This window comes from Gouania willdenowi, chromosome 9 (genome assembly GCF_900634775.1).
Source record: "Gouania willdenowi chromosome 9, fGouWil2.1, whole genome shotgun sequence".
In the NCBI taxonomy this organism is placed as follows: Eukaryota; Metazoa; Chordata; class Actinopteri; order Blenniiformes; family Gobiesocidae; genus Gouania; species Gouania willdenowi.
The window spans coordinates 34,854,152-34,877,986 of record NC_041052.1 but is presented as its reverse complement, the minus strand read 5'-3'; the positions used below and the strand labels follow the sequence as shown (position 1 = coordinate 34,877,986).

At 36.8% G+C, this 23,835-nt stretch overlaps 2 protein-coding genes across 3 annotated transcripts; one reads left to right on the top strand and one right to left on the bottom strand.

The window, feature by feature from the left end:
• Positions 1-6: 6 nt before the first annotated feature.
• usp39 (ubiquitin specific peptidase 39) lies at positions 7-13,264 on the bottom strand. 2 transcript variants are annotated; one of them, XM_028457937.1, is made up of 13 exons: positions 12,640-13,264; positions 12,275-12,353; positions 12,089-12,183; positions 10,318-10,454; positions 8,080-8,232; positions 7,775-8,000; positions 6,648-6,722; positions 6,384-6,451; positions 2,971-3,159; positions 2,287-2,429; positions 2,071-2,206; positions 1,898-1,984; positions 7-299 (listed from the first exon to the last, which is right to left on the bottom strand). In XM_028457937.1, the coding sequence occupies exons 1-13, from the start codon at positions 12,707-12,709 to the stop codon at positions 249-251; spliced, it is 1,509 nt and encodes a 502-aa protein (XP_028313738.1). In that variant the 5' UTR covers positions 12,710-13,264; the 3' UTR covers positions 7-248. The 2 variants fall into 2 exon arrangements, with proteins under 2 accessions (XP_028313738.1, XP_028313739.1); XM_028457938.1 differs by having other exon boundaries at positions 12,089-12,212; positions 12,640-12,678.
• A 3,342-nt stretch (positions 13,265-16,606) lies between these two features.
• Positions 16,607-21,112, top strand: c9h2orf68 (chromosome 9 C2orf68 homolog). Its single transcript, XM_028457611.1, has 4 exons — positions 16,607-16,831; positions 18,011-18,129; positions 18,206-18,345; positions 19,868-21,112. The coding sequence occupies exons 1-4, from the start codon at positions 16,722-16,724 to the stop codon at positions 19,988-19,990; spliced, it is 492 nt and encodes a 163-aa protein (XP_028313412.1). The 5' UTR covers positions 16,607-16,721; the 3' UTR covers positions 19,991-21,112.
• The last annotated feature ends 2,723 nt before the right edge of the window (positions 21,113-23,835 follow it).

The window sequence follows — 23,835 nt, the reverse complement described above, 5'->3', positions numbered from 1 at the left end:
GACCCACATGTTCTAGTGCTGCTTTATTTAGAAACATACACTTAGGAAAAAGACAAAACTGTATTTTTTATATAAAAAGCACAGATAGAAACAGAATGGGATTCAGACGTGTGTCTACATACTTTCTTACTACACAAAAGGTCTTTTTGCTTCCTCGTGACTTTTAGGGTCCAGTTGTTTCTTTAAATCCCATTAGACACCAGAATGTGTCCAATCACTGGAAACACATGACCGACCGTCCGCCTCACTTACACCTCCGTGTGGTTGTTGGTGTTTCCAGACTCTTGTCTCTTCCAAATCTGTGAGAACAAATAATAGATGGATCAGATTAAACCATCATGTGTAATTACGATGATACATGTAAATAAAAATCACTGTACACTGTAGATCATACAGTGTAACATTTAGATCTAAGGTCTAAGTCCTAAGGCATGAATAACAACAATAACAGACTAATACAATTAAAGGTGCATCTTGTACAGTCTAAAAATGTGAACGAGAGGGTTTTTTTCTTAAATGCTGATTGTAAAAATTTCTTTAAAATCTATTTTAAGAAGGCAATTACCAAAACGCATATATAAATATACATGTGTGTGTGATGGAAAAGTGAACTTACTCTGTGAGACTGGATTTGGGAAAATTTGAAGAGATTTGCGAAAAACTGGTTAAAATTTGTACGACCGATTAGGTCTGATCACAGGAATTATTATAAAAGAAAAATAAAGGGAATAAAAAAGGAACACTCCAGTTCCATTGCTACAGAAGTTAATATGTACTTTTTATTTTGTTTTTCAGTTGTTATTTTTTGGTTTTATTTTATTGAGAGAAAAAAAGTTTTGATTTGCTGGAAAAATATTAAAGGCTGATGGTTTAACTGATCATATTCTTGTGATAATGTTTTGTTTTTTTTATAGTGCAAAATAAATAAATAATGCATAATACATAATAAATACAATTAAAGCCACGAGCGGGCTCGTAGGGTCCGAAGGAGTGGCCGGGGTCGGTAACCCAATGTCGCATATCCCATTAATCTAGCACCAGCCTAACATTAAAATTAGCCTAGCATTAACATATACCTAGCATTAGCATTCACCTACCCTGGCGTGTTAAATGGCGCCAGTCGAGAACGCAAGACATGATGGGTAATTTTCACATTGAGTCTTGTTTAGGGCTAGACAGTCATATGTATCAAATATGAGGTTGTTTGAACTTTGTATATGAGAGTTATGTGCATTTTTGTATTATGGCGTGCCATAGTTGCTAACAGTGAACATGACCATAAATTGCACCAGCAACTTTGCGACGGCGCCACAACCAAACCGTTAGAGTTATGTAAATTCCTTTGAGGATTTTTAAACCTCAGTAGGTCCTAAGTGTTCTGGCCGAGTTTGAAGCGAATCGGATGAAGCCCCTCAGACTAGTTCGCGCAAATGGGTTTCCAGGGTGAAATGCCATTTTTGACAATGAACCCAAGATGGCTGACTTCCTGTTTGGTTTTGGGCAGGGTCATAGCATCACTTTTTGCTCATCTTGGTGTTAAGAATGCATGTGGCGAATTTCATATGAATCAGACAAACCTGCCGGTCGTGCGATTCCATCACATTTTTGGCATCTATAATGCTCGCTCTGCGCATTTTTTTAACAATTTTTTTACTGTACCAAATTATCAATTTTTCAGCAGGTCTGAGGCGCGGGCATATTTTGTTGAGACTTCGGGCATTCTCAGGGGGTCAAATTAGCATTAACTAATTAATTAATTAAAAACAAACAAAAAAATTACTGACTGAAATTATATATTTTTTTATTACTAGACATTTCACGCGACCCCACATGGGGTCATGGCCCTAAGGTTGAAAACCCCTGCTCTAACAGGTTCCTCTCCCATGGGAACACGTACCTGAATATAAGCCTCTGACAACGTGATCATCTGAGGAAGGATGTCGATCACCTGCAGGTCCTGCATCTCGTACCACTTCCCAGTTCCCTGATCACAACAGGAGAAACATTATTAATCATTAATCAACAGCTGTGCTCATTGGAAACCCCTCATCAACTGTTTCTGTGACTTACATGATGCAGAACATGGATCCTGTACGCTCCCTCAGTCGGTTTCCCATCATGCACTACGTTTGCAACCAGGTTGTAAGTCGTGTTCTTCTCTGTGATTTGAGCTTCTTCTGTCAGATACTCACGCAGATCTACGTTCCTGTTCAATGTGAAAGCGGTTCAAATCGTTAGCTCCGTTAGAAGCGTTTTTAGCTGTGACATTGATCAGCATGTACATACGTGATGGGAAAGTTGACAATTGTGGGATTTTTCTCTATAAAGAAGTTGTTCTTGGTGAATCTTTTGATGCAAAAGATGAGGTAGGGCGGTAGTTTGGTCAGCTGGAACCTTTTCAGGAAGTTCTCCTTGTAGGTTTTGTATTCCTGGGTGTGAAAAGGATGAAGGAAGGTGCAGTCAGTGACAGTCGGAAAATAACGAGGGCCACGGGCCATTTGGCCCTCAATTTGTTGTTCCACAGGTCAAAATTGCCCCCAAGTTTTTGGCCATCAAAGAGTACTGATATTTCCTACTCAAGTAGAAGTACTGTTACTTGTTTGAGATTATACCCAAGTACAAGAAAGCCATACGTAAAATACTGAAGTACAAATAAAAAGTAGCTCAATTAAATAGTACTCAAAGTAAAAGTTACTAGTTACTTTCACCCCCCACGTTAATTTTTGGTAATAAATCTTGCCACAGTTCCCTTGCATACAGGAAACATCTCATATAGAAACTTAAGAAGGAAGAGACCAAATCTTGTGCAATTGAAACTTATAATCTCAGGCTCGAAGTATAAAAATGCCCCCATTTTTTAGACTACAGGGGCCAACATTGTCCCGATATTACTGTCCTAATTTCATACCCTGGGTGCAGTGATAATGTTTTCTTCTATTGTTCTGCATGCATTCGCCAGTGTAACAATACCTTCTCTGTGCTGCCGTTGAACTTGGACAGGATGTTGAAGAGAGGAACCTGTGGGATGATCAGCTGCTCCTTCTCGTCCTTGTACAGCGGAGCCGTTGGGAGGTCAAGTGTCAGGAACAGGAAGGTGGACTCGGACATCTGCTCCTGGTATTCCTGGGTCACGAGCAACGCCTCTTTCTCTTCTGGAGGCTGAAAAGTAGATATAAATAGATGTTTTTAAATGCGTTAATCATTTAAGTGATACTATATTACAAGTTAATAATCATTTAGGAGGTTTAGGTAAGAAATCATTCATTTCTAAACCGTCCTATTAGCCTCAAATATTACTAACACATTTTACTATTGGGGTCAATCTGATCTTAGGGATATTTGCCTTCAGAAAAATGCTGATCAAGTCTTTGTGTCAGACACTTTGTCTATTTGTTGAATACATAAAAAACCCTTTGATAATGAAACCTTGAGCTGTTCTCTAGCGCCACCATCAGGACAGACTTTTCAATTAGTATTAATTTATCTTGAATAGTTTTCATCCAAATCTTCTCAGATTTACTGACAACATTAATGACCACTAGAGTATGAACCCTATTGGTTGTGGATTCATCCTCCTCTACGTCACTGTGAAAGAGCTGTTCCATTGATGGTAAACATTTTCCTAAAGGTCTTTTTAAAGACAGAGTATGTGTGCAGATTGTAGTACACACAGAGCACAAAGAGGAGTTATTTTAGCTGCCATGCAAGCTTTTATACGTTTGCTCCACCCTTAATTTCCATGAAGTACCTATGTCCTTACAGGAATACCCCGCCCTCCACAGAACCGGAAATATCAGTTCTACTTTGGCAGGACACGCGCGCACACACACACAAAACTACTCGTGATACATGGTTATTTTCACTCTCCACTCAAACCTTTAAAGAGCAACTCAACCCCTGCTTTCTGCTGACTTGTTACTAGGAGGGAAATTGAAAAAAATCCTACCACTGACACAGTAAGACACGCCCACTCAGGAAGCGCTGCGCTGGCAGTGAGAGCGCTGTCTGCTTAACGACTATATATAATACACATCTCACAACCATAAACACAGAGCACACACAGCCTAGGGCTGGGCAATATGGTCTTTTTTTAATATCTCAATATTTTCAAGCTATATCACGATATACAATATTTATCTCGATAATTTGCAATTCCTTGAGATGATGCTTTGATGCATATAATCGACCCAGAATGGCAATACTCAATATATATTGATGTTTTCTCTGTGATGTAATTGGGGTTTCCCGTAACTATTATAGCACAGCATACCTGTTAGTTTCTTTTTTCAGAGGCAAACCCTTAAAATAAGGTAAGTCAGTTAAAGCCAAATGTCACACAGGGACCTTTATTAACAGAGGTGTAGAGAACAATATCAAAATGTATGAAACAAATTATGTGCATTTGTGCACATTTTAAAAACAACTTCAACTGACCAAAGTGCTGTACATTTTCTTTTTTATTATTACAATAAACTATCAATTATTTAGGCCCGAGCACCACGAGCTGGCAAAGGGCCTCTTGCTCTCGTAGTAGTTTATTATTACTGACAATTGTGAATTTATCAGACAATATTATCAAAAGTATTTTACTGTAATATAACAGTTACCATTAACACACTCACATGCGCTGTAATGATGGCCTTCTGAGGACTGTCCCTTTAAGGGCCCCATGGTAACATAGGGTCAGAGTTGAGTCAGATCTGTATACTTCCTGATTTGTACTGAGCGCATGGACGGAGCTTTATGTTACTTGTGGTGGCCTAGTGGTTAAGGATGCAGGGCTTGTAATCGGAGGGTTGCCAGTTCAAGCCTCACCTTGGCCATCACTGTGGGATGTTGAGCAAGTCCTTTAACCCCGAACAGCTCCCCTTAGGCGCCGCAAAATGGCTGCCCACTGCTCCTCAGGGATGGGTTAAATGCAGAGGACAAATTCCATTAATGTAATAACATTACATGGCCAATTAAAGGCGAAAGCCCCGATTTAATCTTTAATCTGTTACCGTGTCGTCTGAAACGACATATAAGCAGTGTTTGAGCTTCCTCGGCTTACAATAAACATGCAGTGTGACGGTAACGAGTTCTTTTGAATCCTATTTATAACGTTATCAACCCGTGGACACCTCTGGATATCTACAGCATACCCGCGTGCGCACACACACATGCACACCCGCACGCACTCATTCACAGTGACATTCTAAAGTCAAGCCATTTCCAATTTATTTAACCATTATTCTTTTTTTTTTTTTTTTACAGACTAACTCTTCGTCCGACTCTGTCTCTCATGTTATCTCTGCAGCTGGAGAGGTGAGTGAGAGGAGGAGGTGTTTTGTAAGCGTGTGTGCGTTGAGTTTCACTCAGAGGGACAGAGACGGAGAGAGGCGAGGTTAAAATAGACAATAAGAGGAGAAAAAAGGCATACTGGCGGCTCTACGGAAGAAACTGTTAATGTTACATGAATTATATCAATATTACGATATAGTCTATGCTAAATCTCTTAAATAAATATATCAATATTTATTAAAAACTCAATGTACTGCCCAGCCCTAACACAGCCCCACAAATGCTATATTACTCACAAACAGTCCCTGCTCTACTCTCGCCATGAGCCTCAGAACACTGCGGTTCAACCCTTCGAGGCCAGTAACTGACATTTTACAACTAAAAACACAAAATTAAAATACTTTTACTAAAATGTTAAAAGTTGGACGCGGATCAATCAACAGCACTACTTAATACCAAAATACATACGTTACTCTTTAGGTCAGGGATGTTAAACTCCTTTTCGTTCATTGGCCAAAAACGGAGCCGTTTTATCTCAAATAGACAAAAGATTGAGTTGAAAAAAAGAGCAATTACAACAATATTGTGCCCTAGTTTTCACCTGTACGTATACGTGATATACACGGTATACTGTATGTAAAAAACCGACAGACGTCAGTACCCGAAGGATCTCCACTTCAAGATTCCCTGATTTTGTGACATATTTTAGTGTAATTTGGAGGAATTTTTGGGGGTTCTTATTAAAAAATTGAAGGGTTTTACAAAAAATTTCAAGTTTTTTTAACAATTTGAAATAAAAAATGACTGTAGTCATGTGCTATAGCCATGGGGAAACTGTGAGCCCCTGCAAATATTATGGAGTTTCATTGAATATGTGTATTTGGAATGACTCGGATATCTATAAGTGAATTATTTGATAATTTATACAAATATTCATGTTTTCTCTGTCATTTTTAAATTCTTTTAGAGACCAAATTTAATGTTTTGAAGAGCCTTGAATTTCACACATGTGCTTTGAATGATCTAAAAATACAGTTTTTAAGTATAACAGAGCTTGCTTTTTTAACCCACGTGTAAAAAACTGATATTCTAACACAACTCACTAAATCTGGAGGTGGAAGCTTCTTGGAGAAGATACGCATCGATCCCTGAAAGGCTTTAGTGACGATTGCTGTAAAAATAGAATAAAGATTAAACAGAGTGGACACAAGTTAAGTTTGATCTTATGCATGAAAAGTCCTTTAATGTGTTCAGGAAATCCAAAACCAAAGTGTTATTTCAATTTCCTTTAAAGTTTACTGACACTATCTATGGTTCATAGCAAGTGTAACATTTATTATGAGCCAACAACTGAAAGTCTCACTCACAGGATTTTTTCTTGTTGCCTCCCAGAGCCCCATGCAGAGCGTTAAGGAACCACGACATGAAGTCAACAGCATCACCTGCAGGACAAAAAGCCGCAGATTAACAGCCAAAAAGTTCTCCTTAGAGCACTGTTTTCAACCCTTTTTTTGAGCCAAGGTACATATTTTTATTGAAAAAAATCCCAAGACACACCACCAACCAAAAATGAAAAAAACTAAACTTTTTAGCCTATATTTATAATATACATTAATTCTCATTAAAGTGTCTTAGGAATAAAATGGACACAGAAAAAAGTTGATCTTTTATATTTCTTCCTTCGTATAAAAATTGCAATTAACAATCTGCAGATTCTAAGTATTTTTAATAGGAATCAACAACAAATTATATCATGATTTTTCACGTTTCTTTTTTCAAATAAAAAATGTAATTAATCTTTATCTTATATTTATATCATATATAGATATATTATTATTCATATTCATATTATTATTAAATACATAAATAAATGTATTGTTAAACATTAAGAGTGTCAGATTTGATCCAAAGGCTGTTATGGAGTAAGTAAGTACATTTTATTTCGATAAAGCTGTTTACAGACATATAGTCACAAAGTGCTTCACAATGTAATTTAAAAAGTAGGAACTATTAGTTTAAACTGGAAAATAATGGGCATGACGAATCATGAATGTAGTAAAATTAACAAAAATAAGGAAGAAATATGGTGAAAAGAGGTATAAAGTGACAATAATGGGTCAACATGTAACATTAGGTGGAAAAGTAATGGAAATGATTTACAAGTGCCAAAAAGGTATTGAAAGTGAAAAAAAAAAAAAAATTGCAAAAAAGGCATTGAAATTTGATGGAGAAGTGGCAGAAATGGGAGTAATGTAGCAAAAATGCATTAAATGGAGCAAAAATATGGAAAGAAAAAGTGATGAAAATAAGTCACGTTTGGTGTAGTTGCAGAAAAAGGGTAAAAATAAACAAAAATTAGCTCAAATTGTAATATATTCCTAGTTTTTTGAAGGCATCTGATGACCCCCTCCCAGTGTCTCGTGACCCAAATGGGGTGCTGACCCCAAGGTTGAGAACCCCTGTCTTAGAGGATGCATGTTTTCATAAGCGTTACCTTGTTTAGTAATTTGAAAGTTCTTCTTGCTGCACAGCACGACCGCCTGCAGCATCTCATGAGGAGACACGTGGGCTTTGAAGTTTCTGGGATTCCAAAGTTTCCTCATGAGCTCCCCAAACCTCTGCACCAGCAGAAACATGATGTCTCCTGGAGGTCGGCGGATTCCCTTGTAGTTTTCCTCTTCCAGGAAGTAGTTCCTCAAAGGTGGAACGTTGGAGAAAGCCTGAAAAGTAGTTTTTGGTATAAAGAGGCGAGTCCAGGTAACAGTGGCCGGAGGACGATGCATTTCTACCCATTTCTACCTGCAACACCACATTTGCATAGTCATTGGCTTTGATGTTGTTGAGCCCCACGATGCCAGGCAGGTAGGTGGTACCATCATAGGCTCTGTACAGTTTGCCCTGCTTGTCCAGCCCAGAAATGTGCTGCTTTGTGAAAGTTGGCTTCAACACATACTGTGGGAGAGAAAGTGAGGCATGAAAACCCAACAAGTCAAATTACGACAAGACTGGAGTAAATGTTCCTTATTCCTTCAATGCATTGAGCTAAACGAGGTCCTGGAGGGCTTCTGTCTGCATGTTTACCACAGCTAGGGCCTCTGATCAGATCAAAAAAAAAAAAAATACGGAATTTATGTACTGACAGAAAAACCAATTTGACCCAGTTTTTCCTCTCTCCCCTTCTCTCATTATTTAACTTCCAAAGACGTCTAAAGACGTCAATCGTGTTTTTCGGCTGGGGTTGCTAGGAGACAGTGTGACGAAGGTCTCCCGTGAATATCAAACTTGTACCATGATGTAATGACCAACTGATGACATGTAGGTGGCAGCAGTGCAGCTTTGGATGAGAGATCACCAGTGATGTGCAGAGCTCAGAGGAAGATTAAAATAGTTTACGAGACAGAAAATGGCGCTACAGAGTTGATGCTGAAGTTTCCACCAGCTCACAGCAGCGCACACTCGTCCAGAGCATGTGTGGAACTAAGTGGACTATTGAGAGTGTCGCGATGGTGAGAGAAAATGATCAAAAAAACAGAACAAGCATTGAGACTCGGCATGTCCGGGAGGAGAGGAAGTTGCGTGTGTGAAAACTGACGGGGGAGAGACTTGGAGGAATGCCAAAATGCAGTAAGAAATCCATTTAACTCTGACCTAGATAGCAAAAGAATAATAATTCTGTCATCAAAAGTCTCAGTGTTGTTTTCGTAGTTTTATAGTAGGAAACCAATGTTGAGGTATCAAGGTTGTGAAAAAAAGTCGATTTGGCAATATATTGCGATATTTCACCACTTGCTTAATGCTTGTCATGTCTATCCAAAAAAATCGTCCAAATCAATTTTTTTAAATAATGTTTAACAAAAAACAACCCATTTAATGGCGCTAACATATGCATAGCACATAAACGTGTAATAATTATAGCAAGTTTCTTTTTGTAGATTCTTTTTAGAAGACAAAAAAAATCTTGCTGAAACAATTATGCAGAAGTCAAGGAAACTTCACAGAAAACATCAAAGTGACCAGCAGACGCCTCTGACAAAGACTGCCAGTTGACAGTCGAAACATGTCATGAGATTAAAGTGGATTCCCTGGGAAACAGTTTTCTGAATAAATGAAACCTTAACATATTATTTTTATAAAAAGACAAAAAGAATATTGCTGGAATTAAACGTGCTATGATTTCTGGAAGTTTTATAGCCAGTGAAGTCATATAAACAGGAAAAGGAGATGAAACGGAAACAAAATGGAAAAGTGTAAATGTTACACGGATGTGAAAGAAAACCATTGACATACCATGATAGGGAATTTGGGAAATTTTGAAACAGAAAATCAAAGGGCCTACAAAGGCCTACTGCAGGTTAGGGTTACAATACATAAACATAACAAGTCACTTTATACCATCTTCAAACATCAACAAAGGTTAATAATCAACATTATTAAGCAAACATGAATGAACATTCAACAGCAAAAGAAATCTGTCCGTGGATTATAAAGGTACATGTGCACCCCCCAGTGGGGAATGGAGGTATGACAGGTGAAGCAGACAAACAGGACGACTTTCAATTTCATGCCAATCTTAAAAACCTTTCTTCATTGACAATAAATAACATTAACACTAAACCAAACAGCCTGAAAATGTAGCAGAAATTAAGAGTATTACATTATTAGACAGCATTAGATGTGGACTTTGTGACCCCGGCCCCATTTGGGCCAACAGATAGAAATTAGCCACTGGCAACAATCTGGCGTGTTTACATTCATGTATGTCTATTAACATGCACTGTCCAAATCAAATAAATAAAGACAAAGGAAAAAAATTACGTGGAACTAAAGTGATTTCAGTTCAATAAATTTCAAATGTGGTTGTTTTTTTTTTCAGGATTAATTGGCAGGCTATGGTGGGCCTTGAAAGGTCACTTTTGTTCAAAGTGGGAATTATCCAACAAAGTTTGAGAACCACTGGATTATAACAACTAAAAATGCAATGCGCTGCATGTGGCGATCTCAGTTGAAGCAGATCAATAACATTGTAACTGTACTCACCGTTATGTCTTCTAGGGATGAGTCGATAATCTCATAGTTATCAGGCAGACAGTAGAACTTGAGCGTGTGCAGATTGAGGAACACGTGATGGGTGAACTGGACACTGTGGGTGTAGGCGTGGGACTTCAGACCTCGACCTGCAAGTCAACGTACAAACATTAAAACTTAATAATCATTGGTCATCAATTTAAATCTACTGTATTACCAAAGTATAGCAAGGTAAGTTTCCATGTGGTTAACAAATAGATACACTGGATTTTTTTATGAAAACAAACAGCTTAACTCATTTATTATCCCTGCGCACGTCGTTCCGCTGCAGTTTGCGTACAGAGAAAACAGGAGCGATGAGGACGCAATCTGGTTTGCTTTGAACTCTGTATACCAACGTTTGGACAATGCTAAATCCCTCGCGAGAATGTTGTTCATCGATTACAGCTCTGCATTTAATTCTCTTGTCCCAGGTAAACTGGTTAAAAAACTCACGTCTCTTGGTCTGAGTGGTGCTATGTGTAAGTGGATTTTTAGCTTTCAAACGAGCAGATCATAGAGTGTGAAAATCTATGACTGTCTTTCCATCTAAGTGTTTGTGAGTACTGGATCTCCTCAGGGATGCATTTTGAGTTCTTTTGCTTTTTACCTTGAACACTCATGATTGTGCGGCTTCTTCTGACTCCAAACTGATCATCAAATATGCTGATGATACCACCATTATTGGTGTCATCAGTGAGAACGCTGATTCATCTTACGGAGCAGAAATCAAAAATGTTGTTCAGTGGAGTAAAGAAAACAACCTCCTGCTGAACACATCTAAAACATGTGAACTTGTTTTTTATTTTAGCCGTGGTAACTCTCACACGCCTGTTGTCTATGATAACTCCCAAGTGCAAATGGTTAACTTTTATCACAGCAGGGCCACAACAACGTGATTGTATCTTCTCTGAGGGCCACATTATCAACATTCATGTCAGAGTTTATTAATGAACAATAAGAGGATAAATACAGGAAAAAACAAACAGTTGTGAATGTTGTCAATTTTTGTTGTCAATTTGTGTACTTTTCTTCCAATTTGTATTATTTTTTTCTGTAATTTTGTTGTCCTTTTAAATGTAAATTTGTGTTGTCCACTTCTGTGTTATAGTCATTTTGTTTGTTTGTAGATTTCTTTGTTTGCATATTTTTGTTGTCAATTTGTATACTTTTCTTCCAATTTGATTGTGTTTTGCGTAATTTTGTTGTTTTTCTTTTATTGTGTATTTTTGTTATTTTGTTCATTTTAGTTGTCATTTTGTGTACTTTTGTGGTCAATTTGTGTACTTTTCTTCCAATTTGTATTTTTGTGTCATTTAGTGTATTATTTGTATTTTTCTTCTAGTTTGTGTATTTCTGTGGTCCATTTATATGTTATTGTAGTTATTTTATTTATTGTTGTCATTTTGTGTATTGTTTCTGTCCATTTGTGTACTTTTCTTCAAATTTGTATCTTGTGTGTCATTTTGTGTATTTTTGTTATCCTTTTGGTGTTTTTCTTTCAATGTGTGTATTGCTGTTCTTTTCTGTGTTATTGTAGTCATTTTGGGGGGTTTAAGCTGCACAAAAATGTTATAGTTGCCCATGTCTGGAATATTTAATAATCTGTATCAACTGTGACATATTTCTAATGCTACACTGTTTTAGCCTAGTTAGCTAGGAGCCATCGATCCAAATGGAAGAAATATTGTGGGTTGGTCAAAATATGAATTAATACGTTGTTTACTATCTGAAAGATTATTACCTTGAAAGTATTTCCCACATATAAGACATGCGTACACGTTGATGTGGGACAGAGAGATGGAGCAGAGCTTCTCAAAGTCAAAGTCCAGAACACTCCTGGAAGGTGGAAAAAATAAAAAACACATCTGTGGGTAAAAAAAAAGTCAGTGTTTAGGACTCGGTGATATTAGCTTTGCTGGTCTTTTACCTGTTTATAGTGTCTAGATAAGGGCAGTGACGGCTTCTCCGGTCTTCTACTGCACGTCCTCGAACCATTTTAACTGGCACTGACAGACAAACACAAAAAAAAAAATCATACATAAACAAAAACATCCGTTTATTTAATCATATAATGCTAGCTAGCAGTGTGGCTAACCATGCTGATAAGTTCCAATGGAGGACCGGGCTACTTGTTTTGTTTGACATAATTTTCAGAGGGGCGGAACGTAAATAACAATAATTATTAGGTCCGCTCCGCCCGTGTGCCGGGCTACACTGCTCGACAAATCAAACACACACACGAGGCTAGTCCTGCTAGCAAAACGTACAAGCAACGAAAAGAGAAACACTCACCATTGGCTTCGTTATCGTCGTCGTCGTCATCATCCAAGTCAACATCCCGTTCTCGTTTTAGTGAAATCATGTCCACCGGAAAATTCAGGTCAAAAGTGGTGAAAGTGCAGACTTTTAACAGATAAAAAAAGATACAACACGGAGAGCTAGACCTAGCAAACTACCGCTAGTCTCAGAACCACTAAGAATGGCCCACCAAAACCTATTCCGGAGTTACGTGATAACGTTGATGCACCCAGTGTACTCTGCGGCTGCGTCCGAATATCTCCTATCTCCTTTCCTATCCACTGTTCCTTCACCCCCGGAAGTGTTTAACTGGTGGCCATGATAAAGAGAGTCCGAGTTCCCTTTAAGCTCAGGAAAATAGGCTCAGTGCTTGCTTTTTTACCTCCTTTAGCCTAACAAACACTGACGCATCCTTTACCAAATGAGACGAGATAATGCTGACCCACAATTCCTTACGGCGACATCATTTAAAGGGAAACGCACACATCAATATTTCCATCAGTTTTTACCTTTTAAAACTTGGATTAAAAATATATATATTGTTTTATGATACAATGGCTAATGTAACCAAACACAATTCTCGTTCAAATCCGATCTTCTTTAAATATGAATTTAGTGCAAACCATGCAAACATGCATGTCATTTTTAAATAAAACTCCGTATCGGTGGAAGTTGTCAACTAACAAAAAGTACCTTGGTCAGTAGATTAGCTTTATTGATCCCGCAGTCGGGAAATGTTCTGTCATTACAGCTCAGATAAAGTGCAAGAAAAAAAAACAGAAGGCAACACACAGAATACCTGTACTGTCAAACTGCCTGTGAGCTGCCTCTCACCCTCCTGCTAAGCAGGGGAGGGGCAGGGTGGAAGCCCCTCCCACTTGTGAGTGTGCACACCTGATTTTTTTTTAGCTCCCTGTGGGGGAACTGAGGCAATGGCAGTGCATGCTTCGCAGCTACAGAAAGAGTTCTGTACCCTCAGCTGGGACTAAATTTTGTGTGCAAAGACTCTTTTCATGATTGGATGGACAGCTGGTAGCACCTCTAAGTAACCACAGGCTAGAGGTGCGAGAAGAAAAAAAATCGATTTCACGATATATCGCGATTTTTTGGGAGCCGACTTTAAATCGATTTTTTAATTTAGAAAATCGATTATTTTTTATTTTTTTTAATACTTAATATTTTTGTGTGTGTGCAATATTTCAGTGGTGGTTACAATGCTTCAACGTGTTGCATTGGTTATTTGATGCACTTGATTTTATGATGGCAGTGTGTAATACCTGCAGTATTTATGTATGCACAGGCATTTTATTTTCATATAATCTGTTCAGATCAGTGTTTAAACTGATACAATAAAAGTCTACACACTAATGACTGCACCTCAGGGGACCCCTCTGTGAAACTCATGAAGTTTGCAGACGACACCACCGTCATCGGTCTCATCCGGGATGGGGACGAGTCTGGACGGGAGGTGGAACTGAACCCGCTCAAGACTGTGGAGATGACAGTGGACTTCAGGAGAAATCCTCCCCCACTCCCCCCCTTACCATTCTGAACAGCAAAGTGGCTACCGTGGACTCCTTCAGGTTCCTGGGATCCACAATCTCACAGGACCTGAAGTGGACCTCCCACATAGACACAGCCAGAAAAAAGGCACAGCAGAGGATGTACTTCCTGCGTCAGCTGAGGAAGTTCAACCTGCCCCAAGAGCTGCTGATAATGTTCTACCTCTCCATCATTCAGTTTGTTCTGTGCACCTCCATCACTGTCTGGTTTGGATCTACAACCAAACTAGACAGACACAGACTACAAAGGATAATCAGGACTGCAGAAAAGATTATTGTTGTCAATCTGCCCTCCATCCAAGACTTATACCTGTCCAGGGTCAGGAAACGGACAGGTATCATCACTGCAGACCCCTCACACCCTGCACACAACCTGTTTAAACTCCTCCCCTCCGGCAGATGCTACAGATCACTGTACGCCAAAACTCCCACCATAAAAACAGTTTCTTCCCCCAGGCTGTCACTCTGATCAACACTAAACAGTCATAGAGTGTCAGACCTGTTTCTGTTACTGTGAAATAACCATGGAACACTGTGAATGTTCATGTACATACTATTTAATTTAAATGTTCACCTCCACTAATCACTGCACTACTGCACTATATTATAATAATTATAATAATAATTATTATTATTATTATTATTATTATTATCTTATCTTATTTTATTTAGTTTTGCACATATTAGTCTAACTACTGTTTATATTTATGTTTATATATTTTCTAGTTGATTGTTATTATTTAATGTTTACATTATTAGAGAGAGCGCAGTTCATCAAGTCAAATTCCTCGTGTGTATAACATACATTACATGGCCAATAAAGTTGATTCTGATACAATAGGATAATTTTTTTCTTATTTTTGTACATTGTCAGTAACTCAGGGTGCTTTATCCTTAATGTTCTCACTTGTAGTTGTTACAATGTTGTCATTATGTTGTCATGGTTACTTTGAGACGTCTACCCAGTAGTTTCAGTGAAAAGAAACTTGTTGCACTTTATTTTAAGATGGCAGTGTGTAACTCTGCATTTTCTTTTTTTTTTGCAGTGAAAATGTGCAAAAACACTAATAATAAATAATAAATAGGATGTTTTGAAGCAAATAGTTTTGACTCAATTTGTACTCTGAATAATCAATATCTTCTGATGAACATATACAGCAACTTGATATTTCATCTCTATGTTTGATTTTGATATTAACTGGGTAGAATACCGCAATGTATCGAAATATTGCTATATATCGCGAAATTATCATATCATGACCCATGTATCGTGATACATATCGTATTGCAACATCCTTACCAATACTCATCTCTAACACAGGCTCATAAAAAACTTCTGTTACTAAGACAATTCATTCAAAATCAATCAGGAAACTTGGACTTACACATTGTTTACCATTAAAAATTAAGTTGAATGAATTTCTTGTTCATTCATTTGTTTGGGGAATTGTTTATTGTTCAACAGCCAATGCAAGGAATGATTATTGAGGTTGATACTTGTTTAATTTAAAGGTTTATTATGCTTATTTCCAGTGCCATGTTAACTGCATAGTTAAAACTAGATTAGTGGTTAATGTGAAACACAAATAAGCCAAGATAAAATGGTTAAAAGTAGTTTAAAAATGATTTACACTGTTTAAAAATACCTGAGTTAAAGTATTAAGTTAACTGACTTTAACAATCTGATTTTGTTAAAAAAAAAAATAAAAAAAATGATGATAATAAATATTTGATTTGGTTTTTTTGTTAAAACTGGGAAAATAAATACCAGACATAGATGTTAAATACTTTTAAAATGTGGTTGTTAAAATACCAATAATTTCATATAACTGATTAAGATTAAAGTGGAAAACCTTGTTTAGAAAAAAAATGGTATTGATTTTAAAAATCTAACAACTAAATGAAATACTAGGAAAAGGTTACAAAGTTGAAAAGCTAAATTTGATTTCAATTAATGAATGATTGTCTAAGTGTTGTTATACTATGTATTTTTCTTTTGAGGTTTTTCACCTAAGCTGATGTACCAACCTACAGACAATACTTTAAATAAATAAATAAAGTAATTTAAGGTCTGGTTCTTTGAGTGAAGTCAGGAAACACCATCCAGTAAAGAACTGTTCTTTTCAAGTCAGGAACAGCACAAAATTAAGATTGACCTGACAATACTCACAAGACCCCCGAACAATGAAGGAGATAAAATAAACAATACAACAATATAGGCTATAGAAAATATACATGTAAATATTTTCAGACTATAATTCGAATCGATAATAGTTCATAATCGAGAAGTCCAATCTTGAAATCTAATCAAACCTTCATAATCAGAATCGGGAAATTGCTAATTAATTAATAAAATCTGTGCTTGACGCCCCCGCATGAACTCCGGGAACGTTATATTCGGACCGCTCGTTTGCTGGTGGCTAGGCTAACCATGTAGCTCTTTGTTAGCTCTGATTCACATCTGTGCTTCTATTTAGCTCCTAATCACAGCAGCAGAGTCGAGCTGTGTCTGAAATGGACATTTTAAGGGACGAAGGAGTGCAGGACCTGAAATATAAGCCCGGTGGTCGGTTGGATATGAGCCACGGCTTTGTGCACCACATCCGGAGGAACCAGAAAGCGAGGTGAGCAGCCCGAGGTCCGTTAGCTTGTTAGCCGTTAGCCGAGGCTAAGGCCGCTGACATTTGACATAATTAACACTGATTACTGCCGCTAAGTAAGTCTTTGTTGTGTCAGGTAGCGAGCACACGGCTTTTCATTACATGTCACAGTAGAACGGTCACTTAGAGCAAAGTTTCGAAAGATTTTTGACCCCAACAGAACGTAAACAGCTCATCTTAGCGCTTTAGCTTAGTTAGAGAAATTGTACTTCATTTTTGAATTTTTTTAAGATAAGCGTCAGTCATTTTGGCAAAGTAGAAATTATATATTCTTGATACAGATATTCACTTCATATATTTTGATTGGTCAAAGTTAATTTAAATATAATTTCTAATTCATTCATATAAAAATGACAAATTATAAGGCTGCGGCTATTGATACGGAAACCTATAAATATACTGCAAGTCTATTCATACGCAGCGCCCCTCATTGGCCAGTTTAGGTGACGTGATAGGAACACCACGTAACTTAAAGTTCCGTCAGTTTTATTTTCAACTTATATTTATTTTTAGCTCCCCCTAACCATTTTATTTTAGCCCTAACCCAGGAAATACCCTAAAATGTTTATTTTTTTTGTATGTATTTTTAAAGGTGGAATTTGCCGTGTTAAATATGGTAAAACGAAAAATTATAAATGACAAAAGCGGGATTCAAACCACGGCAGCGGAAGGAAGAATTATTGAGTCACGCGCCTTAGACCACTCGGCCATCCATACGTTTCTGTATCAATAGATACTTCGTTATTACAATCATTGTATTGCTCTTTATGTGTAGAAATATAATTTATACAGAAATAGCTCAAAATGTCTTAAATGTACTTTTTTTGACTTTCCTTACTACAACTCGCACAGATCTGTGTGATTAGTTATTTAATTTTCAGGCTTAAAATTGAAAACTTTGTTAGATTTTTCATTCATTCATTTAGCACACATTAATGAATAAAAAATATTGAAGGTGATAAACCTAGATAAATTGTCATGGGACTTAAAAATGGATAAGATGTTTTTTAACTGCCTTTCAAAGAGTGAGTAGGAGGATATGGATGTTATTGGGTGAAGTAAACTATTCCAGAGCAAAGGCTGGGTTTTTTTCTAAAAGTTCATCCATTTGTTGACCACATGCTGACTTCCTGTCGCATCTAGAGATGACTATGACAGAGAAGTGAAGCAGGCTAAAGAGCAGAAGAAGAAGAGACACACCACCACCCCCAGACGACCTCGCAGACCTGACATCCAGGTTTATCATCCTCAGAGGAGACCGCGTAAGATCTTTGTCCTGTTCTTCCAGCTGATGCTGATTTAGATCCAAAACAAGGATTGCTTGTATTTGATTTCCAGATGGTTCTGAAGCCGGCGCTGACACTGAGGAGTGGAACGAGAGCGGCTCAAGCACAGACACTGAGACTCAGGGAACTGAACTCTTCTGGCTTGACTATCAGGCGGACTCTGGTTCCATTACATCCTTTATCGTATACAAGGTAAAACATGTTCCGTCGTCTGAGGTTTTTGTTGTTGTTGTTGGGTTCATTTACTTGCTTTACCTACTCCTGTCAGCCATTACTTTGAGTCTCCGCCTCATTTATAAAACTGTGCGTAGGTAAGATCACTTCAGCTGGCGTACTCTAAAAACCAGGAAATGCATACGCAAAAAAAGATCTTAGCACTTCTGACCTAAGTCATGGAAATTTAATCATATTTTGGAAAAGTTATGAAAAATCATTGTGAAAAAATTGTGGGAACCCTGTCTGATGGACAGATCTACATACAGCTGATGAAGCCTGAGGGGAGACACCCTCTGTATTGTGGATGGATGAATTAATTTATTCATTAATTCATTCATACGCTATAATGACGCTGACAGCATCAGCAGGAACATACTACAGTGAAACAATGTGCTCTCATCCCAGTGTGTGTGTGTGTGCTAAATAGAGGAGGACTACCTGAATAGAAACACGTGTGTGCTGTAATAAAGTTTAACTGCAGAGCGCTGTCCGTTTATCATCCCATGGATTAATATAATAAATAATCTCAAACTTTTACATATTAACCATGGGCAGCAGCCTCCTGCCTGTGTTCCTTTCTTCCTGAAACGTTGGTGACCCCTGGTCTACATTCTGTCTGAAATCGCTTTGCTTAAGTGAACGTATTTATATCCAGCTTCATAGTACAGCGGTTCGGTTAGATGAAGCCCGCGAACTGAGATAAATTCTGGATATTCTTATCTAGCTTCGTAGTACAGGCCCGTAAAAGCCCAATGAATTGCCTCGTGAATAGAATGTACTATACCAGACATAGGCTACTGGCGGCCCGGGGGCCACATTCAGCCCTCGGCCTATTTTCATGCGGCCCCCAAAATAAATGTACAAAAAGACAGAAAAATACACAAAACAAGAGCAAGAATACTTACATACACAATGAATTACAACATGGCAGGAAAATACAGTAAAAGACAAGAAAAAACAACAGAAAATACTCCAAAAACACACAAAACTATAACAAAAATGAACTAAACAACAACAGTAATACACAATAACTTAGAAAAATATACAAAATTACAGAAAATGACAACTAAAGGCAAGAAAAACATAAAAATTGACTGTGCACACCCATAGTACTCACAAACAAGCAAAACGACAACAGAAATACACAAATTACTCCAAAAACATGCAAAATGACAGCACAAATACACAATATGACTCCAAAAAACATATTGTACACAAAAGGAAATGCACAAAATGCCTCACAACGAGCAAGACAACAAACATACACAGAATGAGAGAAAAATACACACAATTACTATAAAAACTCTATTCTTTCCTGTGTTAACGATCAGATCACTCATTATTCGAAAGTATGACATGAATGTTGATCATGTGACCCTACGATCAAACAAACACATTTTTGTGGCCCCTGCTGTGTTAAAAGTTGCCTGCTTCTGCACTATACAATTACGTTTGCCTTTGCCTCTTTAATATCCTTAATGTCGTGTGGTTTGTGAAGGAGGACAGACCTGAGAAGGTGGTGGAACACGTTGCAGAGAAGAACAATCTGGATCCAGGGATGAGGGCGGCTCTAAAGGTCCGGATTGAAAAAGAGATGGACAAACGACGAGACAAGCGATGATCGACGTGTCCATGTGACAGCGAGCGTACAGGGACAGAGGAGCAGTTTGCTCCTCCTGCGTTTCAGACGGTGCAGATGTGGATGTATCGGCCACTGTCTCCAACTGCTGGTTCAACCTGTGGATAAACGGGTCTGATTGTTACGTCTACATCCAGTCTGAGGTCACTCGAGTTTACAGATTCAGTTGGAGATTCATGTTGTAGACGTGCAATGCTATTAGTTTGAAGCCAGATTCAAAGGAGGTGTATTAAAGTAGGGTGGAAACATTTCAGAGAGAGTAAATGTGGCGTACTGTATACACAGGCTGTAATATCACCAAGTTAATTCATATACCAGTTGTTAGAGCTACTGTCTTTACCACGGAGCAAATATTAATCCTGGTTATTGTTTTTTGGAGTTTTATTCAGCTTTATTTACACTTGAAACCAGTTTTTGTTTTTATTATTGTTGAAATCATAGTACAAGGGGAGGACATTCATAACAAAGTAAAGTATGATAATAGAAACATCATAATTACAGACACATCTACTCATTCACATGATCGGAATGCCGGTATAGCTGAAAAAGACTCAGTAAAACAATAACCAGGAATAAATATTTGCGCCCTGTCTCCGAGATGTTTCTGGGTTTTATTATTATCTCAGCACAGCACGAAGTTCCGGTATCAGCTAAATATACATTACATACATTTATTTACTGTATTTTTTAATCCACGCACTCGACGGTTTAGGATTTATTGACTTTAGTCATTGAGCAGCTAACTCACACAAAGCCTAACTCATCTCCTCCATCCAGAACATTAATATAGAATAAATAAAAGAAGAAATATATGGAATTATTGTTTTTTTTGTAACTGAACATTTTTCTGTTTTTTTTTTATATATATATATGAATGTGAAGATATTTATGTTTACAAAGTCAGAGTTTGGACGGTGTAGCCATTTTGGTGTACATTTCGTATTTTTTTAATAATTATAATTTATTTAAGATGTTAAAAGACTTATTTTTTATACTGTATTATTTTTTTAGCACAAAATCTATGAAGTGAAATGTTGCGTTCATGATGTCATTGCTGAACAATCTCTGTACGAAACTGAAAAGCCATAAAATGTGGATATAAAACATGTTTTTTTTGTTTGTCTTTTGTACAATGAGGGAAAAAACTACCACTGAAAACGTAAAAAAGAATGTAGGGATTTTTTTAAATGATTAAGAAAGGACAAATGAAAGATTTTTTTTCTTTTGTTGAAATTAAAAAAACAAACTTTTACAGCAATTTTTCAGCAGGGGGCGCAATTCATCAACATTACAGAGCGTATAGTTGCACCTTTTTCCCAGACAAATTGGTTCTTTGTGTATTTTAAACTTTGATATGTTGATTTCTACAGAACATTAAACAAAGCTCTTTAAGTATTTCAGATGTAGGTAACATGGGGCCACATGCCCCGGTTTTTGAGAAGCACACAAAACAAAAATGACAGAAGCTTAAAGACGATAAAAAAACACAAAACAACAAATATACACAGAAATGACTCCAAAAAAACAAATCAAAAGCAAACATGACAGAAAAAAATGTACAAAATGACTTTAAAACGACTACAAAGATACGCAAAACAACAAAGATATCTACAAAATGAGAGAAAAGTCAACAAATCAAACACATAATGCATGAAACCACAATAACAAACTCTTTGTTCTTCCTCCTATTCGTGTTCTGATTGGTCATTATTCTAAATACTGACAAATGTAGAGAATGTGGCCCTTAGAACAGATACAATCACATTTATATCATCTCCTGTTTTCTTATATAATTTTACACTAAAAATGGAGCGGAAATAATTGTTGGCACCCATTAAACTGTAAATAATTTATTTTATTTCAAGCATGTGATGCTTGTTTAAACTCAACTGTGGTAAGTAACAGGTGCTGATAATATAGAAATCACACCTGAAGCCAGTTACAATGTATAAAAGTTGCTTTGCCACATGAGTTTAAACGAGCATCACAAGCTTGAAATAAAATTGTTTATTCAGAGTTTTAGTCCTTTTTTTTAATTTTGTGTAAAATTCTGTACATTTTAGCTTTTTCTTCTGCTTTTTTGTGTTTTTTCAATGCACGTAAAGGAAATAAACACATGTATCCCAAAAACATTTGTAATTGCAACTATTACTGGGAGAAATTGTTTATATACAGTCACTGATATTTCCATTTTTTGTATAATACATATATAAATGCAAACACAATTAGTTTCATAATATTTAAAGTAAACTACAGGAATATTGTTGATCACAATTTAAAACAGTAAATATTTTATGACATTTTCCAGATTTGAAACTATGTGTAGATGTAAATAATCACAGTCCAGGTTTGCAGGTTCTTTTCAATGGGATGACAAAGCCAAACTGTGACGCAATATAACATTAATCTGACGTAAGCGATTATATCAGCATTTATTCATCACTTATTTAACACCACGTGGGTTTTTTTTGCGTAACAAATTCCGATGGATCATATTTCACCGTTTTTTCAACCTAAGGCACTTTTAACTTGACACATACTGAGCAAGTTTAAACCAGTAGTTGTTGGCGTTAAAGCCCTCCAGTCAAATTCTAAAGATTTCTGAAATTCAATAAAACTGACTCCAACAAAAGGTCATTTTGAAGAGAAGCGTGGATGTGCTGGAAAAGATGAAATAAAGCTGACATTTAAACAGAGAAGCAGTTGATTTGTCCTATTTTACTTCAGGGGCCAAATATGGAGCAGTTTGATCTTCAGAGGGCCACAGATTATAGGAAAACAAGTCATTTCAACATTATTGTTCTCTAGTTTCCACTTCCTTATATAAATAATATATAAAGCATGTAATCAATATCTAAGCAATAAAGGTTTAAGTCTCTGCTGTGTCTTTACCTAAATTTACTTGATTTTGTGACCAGTTTTTTCCTTTATTTGATGAAGTTTTGTGGAATAAATTCAGTAAAAATTGCAAGATTTTGGGAAAATTGAGAGTTTTGACCAATTTCTGTTTAAAAATGACTGCAATCATGTGATATAAGCAATGGCAAAACTGCCATACCTGTAAATATTGTTGAGTTACATTGAATTTATATATTTGGAGGGACTGAGATATGTACAACTGAATTATTTGGTCATTTACAAATGATTCATGTTTTTCCTGTCATTTTTACTTTCTCCTGTGGAATAATTTGGATTCTCTAAAGCAGTGTTTCACAACTTCTCCGTCCCCAAAGCTCACAGACCACCTCAGCTGCAGGTCAGAGCAGAGAGGAGACCCCCACCACTGTGGGTGTGTGCAAATAAAGCCATTCCACCTTGTGGTATTCATAAAAATCTCATCAAAATACACAATAAAATGTGATTTTTGTGTACTGTCGCTCTGAGGAGGAACAGATGAGGAGCTTGTGTTTGCCTCTGTGTGATAAAAAAAAATAATAAAATTATGAAAAAGAACGGCACACAACTGCCACTTAGTTCTCATTGTTCATAAACTAGATTCAGTTCATTCTTAAACATCACATCTCTCCATAACAGCCTTTGGATCAAATCTGACACTGTAAACGATTAACAATACAGAACAAATGAAAAAAAAAAAATATATACATATATATAATCATAATAGATTTAGATAGTTGTTGTTAATTTGATTCCTAATAAAAAACACTTATAAGAATGCAATTTTGTTTGAAACAAGAAATATGAATATAAAATATATATAAAACATTTTTCTTTGTGTTTATTTGATTCCTATTCAAGACACTTGATGAGAACAACTGTATATTGTTATTATAGGCTACAATATGTTAAGTTGAGTTCTAATACTCATA